The sequence below is a fragment of the Gadus morhua genome, chromosome 8 (assembly GCF_902167405.1).
Source record: "Gadus morhua chromosome 8, gadMor3.0, whole genome shotgun sequence".
NCBI classification, from domain to species: domain Eukaryota; kingdom Metazoa; phylum Chordata; class Actinopteri; order Gadiformes; family Gadidae; genus Gadus; species Gadus morhua.
Window position 1 is genome coordinate 29,442,529 of NC_044055.1, and position 11,643 is coordinate 29,454,171.

General features: G+C 42.7%; 1 protein-coding gene across 1 annotated transcript in view; it reads right to left on the bottom strand.

Annotated features, from left to right (window-relative positions):
* The window catches only part of cdc73 (cell division cycle 73, Paf1/RNA polymerase II complex component, homolog (S. cerevisiae)), a 45,236-nt gene that overhangs the window by 8,917 nt on the left and 24,676 nt on the right, over window positions 1-11,643 (bottom strand). The window contains exons 11-13 of the mRNA XM_030362584.1: window positions 11,433-11,490; window positions 8,163-8,198; window positions 7,864-7,951 (exon numbers count right to left, since the gene is read on the bottom strand). Of these exons, the coding sequence (XP_030218444.1) occupies window positions 7,864-7,951; window positions 8,163-8,198; window positions 11,433-11,490 (182 nt within the window). The remainder of the gene's footprint in view (window positions 1-7,863; window positions 7,952-8,162; window positions 8,199-11,432; window positions 11,491-11,643) is intronic.

Consider the following 11,643-nt stretch of genomic DNA (forward strand, 5'->3'; position numbering starts at 1 on the left):
GAAAGAGATTCGTAGCAAAGAACGTTTTGGGAAACACACGAAATGTTAAGGTAGAACTTAAAATAGAGCTTACGAATGAGAGTTAAGAAGCCTTTAAGAAGGTTTCGGGAAACCGAGCCCAGCTCTACTTTTGAAGAGCTTGTAACACTTGATAGTACACAGTATATATTGGTATTCTCTATTTCGCATCACAGACATAATGTATATTGACTGGCTGATCACTTATCTCCTGGTGTACATGTGTTGTGGAGACGTATACATTGAAAACTGTTCCAATCACAGACATGTGGAGACCAGGGATGTACAAACAGCTCCTACATAAGGTGACCTTGGGTGTCTTGAAAGGCGCCTCTAAATTAAATGCATTATTATTATTATAAGAAGCTGGTAAGTGGGGTTTGGAGACAGCAGAAGGTCCATTTCACTTATTGTCAATGTTGTCGTAAAGACAACATTGGGAAAGACACCCACTCCATTCCAGGCCCAACCGGGCAGTGAAAACTATTCTGTTTTGTATTTTTCAATATATAACCGACTCAAAGAAGCAGAATCTGAGCGGCAAACAGAGCAGAGCTCACCCAGCTGGGGGCCATAGCAGCCCACCCTGTAGGGCTGGGGGCCGTAGCAGCCCACCCAGTAGGGCTGGGGGCCGTAGCAGCCCAGCCAGGTGGGCTGGGGGCCATAGCAGCAGCGGCCTGCTTTAGCACTGGAACTTTGAGCCCTGCTAGTTTTGGCCTACAAGTGGGCTTAACAACATGGGCCACGTCGAAGGCCTTTATTCCTTCACAAAAATTGCTGGAGCTAGCCTGAAGTTATCGACCCATAGTCAAACGGCGACCCAACCACCTCAGTGTGGGACAGAGCCTCTAGGAAGCCAAAGCCCCCCAACTACTGGAAGTAGTCAACCATTAAATGCTTCCAGCAGTTTCACAAGTTCATGCAATTTCCAAGATCAGACTGATCGAAGAAGCCTCTAATTACTTCAGATTATATTTACCTTTTTATCTAATTCTGAGACAGGTACTTACTGTTCATTGTTCATATATTTTTTTTATTAAATTGGAGACATCCACCATCAATGGTAGAAAAACACACACACACACACACACGTTATTAGTGACAGAATACATCTACCGTACAGCGTCATTATGCAAACGATATAGCTTGTGCCCTATAAACAAACAGTGGATGACCAGAATCAATTGCTCTAATGCTACAGTGCAAATTCATTTCGGACCAAGAGCGGATCAGAAAGACACGGCCTTCCTCCTCACGGAGCCTTCCTCCTCACGGAGCCTTCCTCCTCACGGAGCCTTCCTCCTCACGGAGCCTACGTGATATTGCACTTTGGTTTTTAGTAGGGATGCACTGAAATGAAAATTCTTGGCCGAAACCGAAACCTGAGGAAACCAAGGCGGTTGACCTAGTTTCAAAGTTTATACCATTTATAGTCGGTAATACCGGTGTTGACACGAGTGTATTAGGCTACTCATTGTGAAACTGTCCACACCGCGGCAACCCTAGTACCATTGCATTATGGCTATGACTAGGGGTGAAACGGATCACAAAACTCACGGTTCGGATCGTGTCACGGTTTTTGAGTCACGGGTCGTATCATTTTCGGATCAACAACAACAATAAAGATAACAAGACAAATGTGACTTTAAATAAAGTCTTGAAACGTGTAAAAACAAAAAAAAAGTGAAAAATTAGGTAATAATCCTGCTTCCTTTAAGCATAGTCAATATTTATAAAAATTGCATTCTGAGGCATTATTCCTTCTTCTTAACATGGATAGTAAATAATCCCTAAGTTAGTATGGTAGCGAAATACAGTTTCTGTTATGTTTTATTTGGCATTTTGTAAATCCATTGATTTCGGTTGGAAGACTCATTGCTCATTGCAAGGGAGGTTGGTTGTAGTCTTTTTGCTCGGCTCTAGCCCTGCTGTTGATGTGGAGAACTGAGCGAAAAGTCTACAACCAAACATAAACATGTCCGCTTCCGGTTCCCATTTCAATGGGATTTACGGAACGCCAAATAAAACACAACAGAAACTGTATTTCGCTACGATACTTGATGTTGTTAATACCGTGAACGCACAACTTTTTTTTTTTTTATCAGCCGATACACGGATCACTTGCGTCCCGAACCATGTGGGTTGATCCGTACGGATCACGGGAAACCCATGAACCGTTGCACCACTAGCTATGACTGTGTACTAACTTCATTAAAATCAAGGCATTGCAATTTTTGCTAATCGCTATACGTGGGTCTTTCTCAGAAACATTGAAAAACGTCCACACCGCAGACATATTGGCACTTATCCAGACAAGCGTATGCTGGCCATGCTTTTTGTTTGCGTCATCACAAATTTCTGTTTCGGCCGTGTTGTTTTGGTGATAAAAGTATTTCGGCCGAAAACCGAAATTGCGCTCTTGGGCCATTTTCGGCCAAAAATATTTTGGTGGCCGGAAATTCGGTGCATCCCTAGTTTTTAGAGTGTGATGCAGATAAAACTGCTCAAAACCAAATTCACCGTTTCACTAGTTCAGCAGTCGTATTGGAATGGGACATGGAGGCTCGTCACCACGATTAGGCCATGTTGTTTAGGGTGAACTTGGTCACCTACTACCGCTGCGATGTTGTAAAGGATGACCTTGGGTGTTTTTATTGAATGCTCTGGCGTCTGTTCAGCCTAAACAACATGTCTGTTCAACCTAACTTCGTCTGTTCAACCTAACCCTAACCCTAACCCTAACCCTAACCTATGGCAGGTTCAGACTACACAATTTCAGCCTGATTTTGGCCCATTCGTTCGTCGCAGACAAATTTGCGAGTCGTACACAATTTTTAAAAGTCAGCGTCGAGACGAGGTCTTGTAAAGTGACATGCTTGCGATCTGCGATTTTTCGTCTGTGACGTTCGAAAACCCCACGACGATAAGTTTGGCATGCCAGAAATTTGGGGGAATCGCAATGACATATCCATTGATGACATGGAGGGAACCCCGCCACCAGTTGTGGGTGGATTGCGTGAAAAAAATGAATACTTGTAGGAATTGCGGGCGGGTAGCGGTTGAAATAAATAAACAACATGTAGGTTAACATATTGACAAGACAAATGGCAAACTGACAAATTTGATATTTTTCTATAATCTCCCTGCTTCTGAAATGCGAACATCGCCGCTCAGCGCTCGTCCGCTGGCTTTCCATAAGCATTCCACTGTACGATCATCCCTGCTGCGTGTGCCCTCACACACATTGTTGAAATCCTATGCTGGATGCTTAATGCTTTCTATGTGGCTTTCAGTTAATGGGCTATAATAAGACCACGTTGGCTATGTAATCGCTGACAACAGGGGACATGTCATAGTGGTTGGACATTTCAGTGTGCCGACAGGCTTTTGTCGTGACGCGGAACACGCAACTCAAAATCGGGTGCTGTCCCTGCAAAACCGGGACGTCTGGTCACCCCAATGATGATCGGGCGGTTGCGGGAATCAATTGCTAAAAAAATAAAAAAGACTTAACAGCTCATCCGCGTATCTCTACTAACTAGACTTCAATGCACTACGCAGAGGACCGCCATCATAATGCCTAGTATAGGAACTCGGGATCCATTGTTATTTACACTTTGCTGCTGCGTTGTTGCTGCGTGTATTCGTTAATGATACAAGTAAAGATTCTAGAGCAGGGGTGCCCAACCAGTCGATTGCGTTCTACCAGTCAATCGCGGGCTGAGTTGGAGTTGATCGCGAGAAATGTTGTGATGAGGAAGCCGGTGTTGTGCCAATGTAGTTACCCCCTATAGGAAGTGTATCATCATCAACATGTTTTCAGTACACACTACGCTTCTGTTACAAGAGTAGCGTATGTGTGTGAGCGAGAATGGCAATGTGTGTGTGAGTGACTTCAGCGAGTGAGTGGACGGTGCGCGAGGAGAGCGACAATTTCGCATGTCAGTTTAGTGAATGAACGAGTCCGGTTGTGTCTGGGGCTCCGAACCGGTTCAAAAAACGAAAACGAAAACCGAAAACTAACAGAATTTTACGGGGAACGGAAATGGAAACGAAAACCAAATGGTCTTCAACTGTTCCGGAACAGAAACGTTATTCTGAAATCCCCAAAACCGGTTAATAACGGGTATTTTTCCGTTCTCTAAATAGCCTATAAGATTTCACAAAAGCATAGCCTATATTCATGAAAAACCACCCTGGCGAGAGGCCGTATGCCATTTCAGTTGCGATCTTAATAGGCCTTACTCACACAGTGAAATTGATTTGGAAATTATGTTTGTAATGTAGGGCTGTGAAGATAATATATTTTGCCTTCCCAGGCCTTATGTCGTTTCAAAGTCGGGATTTTAAATGTTTGCACAATGAAATGTAGAGTTAAATTGGAAGTGGTTGGAGAGACTTGGGTATTTATCAGCAACATACAAAATACAACACATTCGCTTATGGCGGGGTTAGAAATGATTGAGGGAGCCTCTATATCTGAAGATCTCCATGGAATATGGATACAACTTACAACCAGGTAAGGAGTTTCTAGCCCACTTATCCAGAAATGATTGATACAAAATTATGTTTATCATTGAATATAGGCTACAGTCAGCAGCAGTCTGCCTGGTATGTGAGATGGATATCACGAATATTTTTGGATGCTGCCTGTGATTTATGATTTTTGCGCATTTAGAAAACTGTAAATTAAGGGCCAATACCAATAACTAGGTCTATTATATTGTAAGTTATCGACCACAAAAATAGACTAGGCCCAATAACACTGCCGGAACGTTAAGAACAAACCTTATTTTACGTTCCGAACCGGTTCAGGAATGATACGTGGGTGGCGGAGCGCAAGAATGAAAACGTTAAATATACCGGTCACCCTCAAATCTTGTAGTCTGGCCAGTTGTCCGATGAGACAAAGCCCGATTTCCTGGCTCTGTGATCGCATAGTGGGAAATGTTAAAATCGTGGAGGAATATCTGAGAATCATGTAGTCTGAACCAGCCATGAGTGTGTGCGTGTGTGTCGATGTAATGTATGCGTGTAGGGGAGTTAGAGAGTATTTGCTATGCACAGAATCTATGAATTGAATAGTATTCATTATAATAATTATAATTTTAACCGCAAGCGGTGATTAACGGGGTCCGAGCAAAATTAAAAGTCAAGAACACACTAATGTACGATATATAAATATTACATAATTATGAAGGAAAGATGTTCCACTTAATGCAATACTGAATGTCATGTTCAGCTTGTTCATTATGCTCTAATCGGGATTCGAACTCTCATCCTAAGGATCACCTGTACAAGGCATTATCCCAATGAGACACTTATAAACCTGAACTGCAGCCTCATTCACATGGTCAAAATGTCTATTGATAAGCACACAACATCCAGAAAACTCCAAGCACACATTTCTCAAGTGAATTAAGGGCTTTCTTAAAAGCATATACCTGAAACATCTTTGAATTCTGGGGAAATTAAACATTTGTAGTCCAGAACACTAACGGAAGAAAAATGGTTAACCAAGAAGTTCCCCTTAATGCCATACTGTTTCTTGGCAGTCAGACTCTTGGAAACTAATGAGCCTGAATGTTGATTGCCTGATGAATTTCAGCTGCTGTTCAATGTTGTGTTTCTTGAATGAGTGGCAATGACCGAATGTCATGTTCAGCTTGTTCATAATTCTCTAATCAGGTTTCAAACTCTCAAACTAGGGCCCCGTTTACACGAGGACGCTTGCGGGTAAAAACGACAAAATATTTTATCGGAAGTGCCTTTCGTTTAGACGGTGACAGCGTTTTTGGGGCATGAAAACGCATAAATCTGAAACCACCCTCCAGAGTGGAAAAGTTGAATACGCTCCGCCGTAGCGTTTCCGTCTACACTGCCAAGACGCAAAACACTGCTCAGATCTGCTCACGTCGCGTACGCGTTTACGTCACATACATGACCCTTTACATTTTGTCATCAACATTCATATCAGTAATCAGCAGTTTGTAAGTCATTTGTCAGTAATTGATATGTCATATTTGGTTCTCAAAATTTACCAGATTGATTCTTTTAAATGAAATCTATTCCAATTTTCTCCCAGGAGAGCATGCCCCCAGACCCCGGATTGCGAGCCACCCACCATAGTCTCCAAAAATCCTGTGGGAAACACTGCCTGTGACACTATCCTGATAGCGTCAGGATAGTGTAAATCCTGACAGTAAATCTGTCTCATCGGATTTTGAAAATAAAAAGCCTCTGAAATGTAAGCACTGAATATTTATGCATTGAAATAAATTATCTGGATTTTTTGCCACTGAATTTGAATAGCATGTTGAGGGAGGGTTGGGTGGATCTTATGTTTTTTTTGTTATAATGCACACCTGATTTTTTAACACTTTTACGTGAGGATTTTTCATCCTCACATCTGCATCATGCAAATCGTGCGCAATACTGTCAGCTCTGCGCACTCGTTGCGTGCTCATTATGCCACCACAGAAGAATATCAAACGTTTTGCTCCAATCACTTAACGCCAATCAAATCACTTAACTCCAATCCAATCACTCAGATTGGGCCAAATAATCTCGGATATAAATAACAATAATCGGGTTAAATAACTTCACATGGTGTGTCTGGTGTGTTTCCAGCATTCGTAGTGTTGATCAGCAGAGATATAGTCCGCCAAGACGTTTAGGTTGCTTAGCAACCAGAGACTCTGTCCATGCAAATGAACGGAGCGGTCCCTCTTCGTCATAACTATCAAACCAAAAATCCTTCACATTCACCGAGCAAACATTATGAAAGTAAAATGCACATTTCTCGCTAAAAATGTTTCCATAAACGCATTTAATGGCGTAACTATGTTACTATTTCCACCCAGAATAAAGAAAGATGTCGGCCGTATGCTTCTGTGCAAGCGTCACTACTCACTACTGCCAGTGACGTCAGGTCAAGCTCCACGCTGATTGGCTATCGCGGCTAAGCGTCACGCGTTGGAGCGTTGAAAGTTCAATTTTTTGAACCCCGGGCGTTGGTGCGTTGGGCGCGTTACTGCGTTTACGTGCGTAATTACGTGCGTCTGCCGCGTCTAACGCCCCTCACGCAACGCTTCAACGCGTGTAACGCGTTGAAGCGCCTAGACCAATGGTTCCCTATGCAAAAATGCCGATTTTCGACGCCCCTAACGTGAGTAACACGGTTGGTGTGGCCGTACCTTAAGACCGATAGATCAAATAAATACTAGGTAACAGTCATTTGTTACTATTTCACATCTTAATTGCAGCTGGGATGAATGAGTTTTTATATTTTTTGAACCTGGAGTTAGGCATTCTAATTCGTCTACCTGATGGTTGCAACCCCATTTCCTGATTCAGTATGTGGGTTGGATCATTCAGAATCGTATGTGCCTCACTGAGCCCTGACTCTTCATACAGCAACTGTAGGTAGCCCTGTTCTTGGTGGCCGACAATTTTAAAGCTGAACAGACGCCAGAGCATTCAATAAAAACACCCAAATACTTATATGACGTAACCTGACTTATTGGTATGTTGTGATAAGTCAACGATTAGGTTCACAGATTGATCTTGGGTCAAAGTTGCTAGATTGGCTGGGAAAAATGGCACAATCTGGCAGCACTGCCACCATCCCTAAATGATGGAGCGGATCGACCCATGGACCTTCTGCCTCCGTGCTCAGGCTTTCAGACCCATTGGTGCTTTTCACTTATAGCACTAGCACTTATGCTGACATGGTCGTCATGAAGAAAAAAAAAGACTACGAACACTACCGCACAAGCAACAAATGTGCGAACACATGACTAATGTGCACACTTTTACTGCACAGGCCCAAAGAGAAGGACTCACTTGAGGTCCTGCAGAAGCTCTTTGGCGTTGAGCATGGTGATGAGGGAGGTGGTGGCGGCTGGGATGATGATGATTGGTGTCCGAGATCCTGAAAACACACAGAGCACAAGAGACTACAGTCAGGTATATTCATATCAGATGGGCCCAATCATTCAAAATGCCGTTTGATTGAAGAGGCTGTTGGTGTATTGTCCCTAAATCATTCTCAAATAAAAACAAATTCTTTGCTTCCATGAAGCTTCTTACACTCGCACATTTATAAAAAACAATCAGTAAATGTGATTCAAGTGGATAGATACCTTTCTTCTGATTTGGTGGAGGTCTGGCTTGAGACACTGAAAAGAGAAGAGGAAAATCTTGTAAGAGCGGTGTAGAGCTTTCCCTAAAAGCTTCTCACCCAGACCTTTCACACACAGACAATACCACGTCAGTTGAACAACAAACCCTAGAGTGAACAGCAGTATCGGTCAGACACAACGATACCACTTATAGGAAAACATTGTTTGAGGGTCGATATTTTTTTGATTTGATGGTCCAGAAATATAGTGATTCTGTACTTAGCTTGATACGATAAATTGGTTGTTGACACAGAACAAAGCTGTTGTAGACAGATTGTGGAACAAACTATAGCTGCCTCTATTAAAGGCCCACTATGCAACTTCGGGCATTTCTTCGCTGTTTTCTTGGTTTTGGCACGCACATTTCTCTACACAGCGCCCCCTACAGCTTCGTAGTAGATATTTCACAACACTGTCGTAACAACTCGTTGACGACCCTTCCCCATGCACTTCTACGCGAGCCATGTGCATTTGTTTTCAAAGAAGCCGGCGAATGCGTGGAGCCATGACCGAAGTAGATGTTCATAAAGTGTAGGCAAGGTTATACATTTTTAAAATGGTGTATTTGTATTGCAATAAACATAAATCCATCCTTTATTTTATAGTTGACGGGGAGAATTTATATCCTAGATTATAATTGTTTTATCTTAGGTGGAACAGAACAATCAGTGTAAGAGGTTTGGCCAACATAATAATCTAAATAAACAAGAACCTGGATTCGGGGATTCAGTATGTATCTGGGGGACGAGAGGGACGAACAGCAAAACACCCATGGAAACAAAGGTGTTTATATGGTTGCAACCAAGCAAGCTAGAAACATACAGGGCTCACAACAAAACGGTCGAGAAAACAATTTTTACAGGGCTCACAACAAAATGGTTGAGCAAACACATTTGTACAGAGACTATCAACATCAAGAATACCACGAAGACAAAGACAAGTTCACCCAAGGGTACTTTCAATTTCAAAAGCAACACGGCCGAGTCGGCGTCTGATTTGCAGTCTTATTTTTCTTTCAGTTCACGCTATTCCTGAAAAGCTTGCCCAACGTTTACTCGTGTCTGGCCTCTCTGTTGCTCTGACATTGGGTTTCTCTGTCTCTTTTTAGTCGGCTGATCTATGATGAATATAACAATCCCTTAGTTACTTGTGTTTATATCGAGCCGGTTCCGTGTTTGGGGGTCTGTGCCGTAAAGCACCAACGCCCGGAGTTCAGAAAATTGAACTTTCAACGCTCCAACGCGTGACGCTTAGCCACGATAGCCAATCAGCGTGGAGCTTGACCCGACGTCACTGGCAGAGAGTAGTGACCCTTGCACAGAAGCATACGGCCGACATCTTTCTTTATTCTGGTTGGAAATATTAACATAGTTACGCCATTAAATGCGTTTATGGAAACATTTTTAGCGAGAAATGTGCATTTTACTTTCATAATGTTCGCTCGGTGAATGTGAAGGATGTTTGGTTTGATAGTTATGACGAAGAGTGAACGCTCCGTTCACTTGCATGGACCGAGTCTCTGGTTGCTAAGCAACCTCAACGTCTTGGCGGACTATTTCTCTGCTGATCAACACTACGAATGCTGGAAACACACCAGACACACCATGTGAAGTTATTTAACCCGATTATTGTTATTTATGAGTCCTTAGCCCAAGTGAAGGAGTTCAAGTACCTCGGGGTCTTGTTCGCGATTAAATGCGTTTAAATGCGTTAAATGCGATTAAATGCCATAAACGCATTAAATGCGTTTATGGAAACATTTTTAGCGAGAAATGTGCATTTTACTTTCATAATGTTCGCTCGGTGAATGCAACAATTGCCTCGCAACTGGCTGTTTATATCTAGCCGGTGCCATGTTTGGGTGCGTGTCTGTGCCGTAAAGCATTTTCGAAACTACAATCTGACTACATTTTCGAGGATACTTCCGTTGCGTCACATCCGGATTGCCCCGGTCCGAACAGATCAAGTTGCATATGCACTTTTTCACTGGAGAGGCGACATGGGTAAATGACACACCCACCAATCGACCCAGAAATGGATGCAGAACCATCAGCATAACTCTCAACCTGCATACTTAATGTAATTTTGGCTAAAAAAGTTGCATAGTGGGCCTTTATGACCACATTGAATTTGTGAAATTATTTTTTAAACAGACCAATCTTTTTGTCCACCAGAAGATTATTGGGGAAGCAAAAAGTCCTGATTCTCCCATAAAACGACCCCCCACCCCCATCCCTAGTAGGGCTAGTGTAGAGAATGATGTAATCTAACAAGTATGTACCGCTATTCCCGCCTGACAAAATTGGCAAACACATACTTGGTTGTGCCCGCTGCGTCAGTGCCATCAGAGCGCGTGTCCTCCGAAGCTGGACTAATGTCAACAGATTATCACCCGTCTTCATCCCCAACATCTTTCTTTTAGATAGTGCAAGACTATGACCACTTACTTTCATTATTAAAATTACAACTGTATTCCGCTAACCTATGCCTAAAATCATTATGGCATAGCACATTTTCGTATGAACAATTAATTTTGATACAGAACGAAACTATGGATGTAAATATACATTTATAAATAGAGATTTTTTTTTCACTGTCAAAATAAATAGCGATCTGTTTTGCCTAAGCCCACGTTTAACTTCTTAAACTCGAGGTTCCCCAGATTTGGTAAGACCATGATCACTCTCGCAGCAAAAGGCATACAACACTGCCCTTATTATGTAGAAATAGTCATATAGAATTAAACATGAGAAATATCAAATCAAACATGAGAAACTCCATTACAAGCACATATAAGTCCTTTTCGCACACCAAACACAACTCAAACACCAAGCATATTAGACAATTTAGACAATTAAAAATAGGCTGGAGCTTACAGGTTAAATAATTTGGATGTTGAATGTTAATGGCGCAGTTGTTTGAATAAACAGATTGATTTAATACAAATCATAAAAGCCTCTCCCTGTGTCATTGTTTCGCGTGTATCCGAGTTGCGTGCGTGCGTCGGGGGGTTCTTGATTGACTGATTTTCGAATATTATTCGAATACTTCTCGGCGAATATCGAATAGTATTTTTGCCAGAAATGCACATCCCTAGTCAAGACCCCCTAGAATACCCTGGGCCAGGACCTTGTGGACCGTCTGTGCCCGGGTAGAAGGCACAATAGTTCAAGAACAACATGAGAGACGAAGAAGTGGACGGAGCTGGTCCAGGTTTGGGTTGGTGCTCACCTGGCCGAGGGACGGGCTGCAGCACTGGGGCCTGGGCCTTCCTGGCAGATGCCCCTTCCTGAGGACACATCAAGCAGACCAATCAGACCCCTCTGCATCGGTATGAGGCCTGAATACATGAAGAATCCGATATTCCTTAGGATTCCAAACGAATATCTAAATATTGAAAAAATAGTCCATTCAGTGTGCATCTTTCACTGTAACAGGCAGC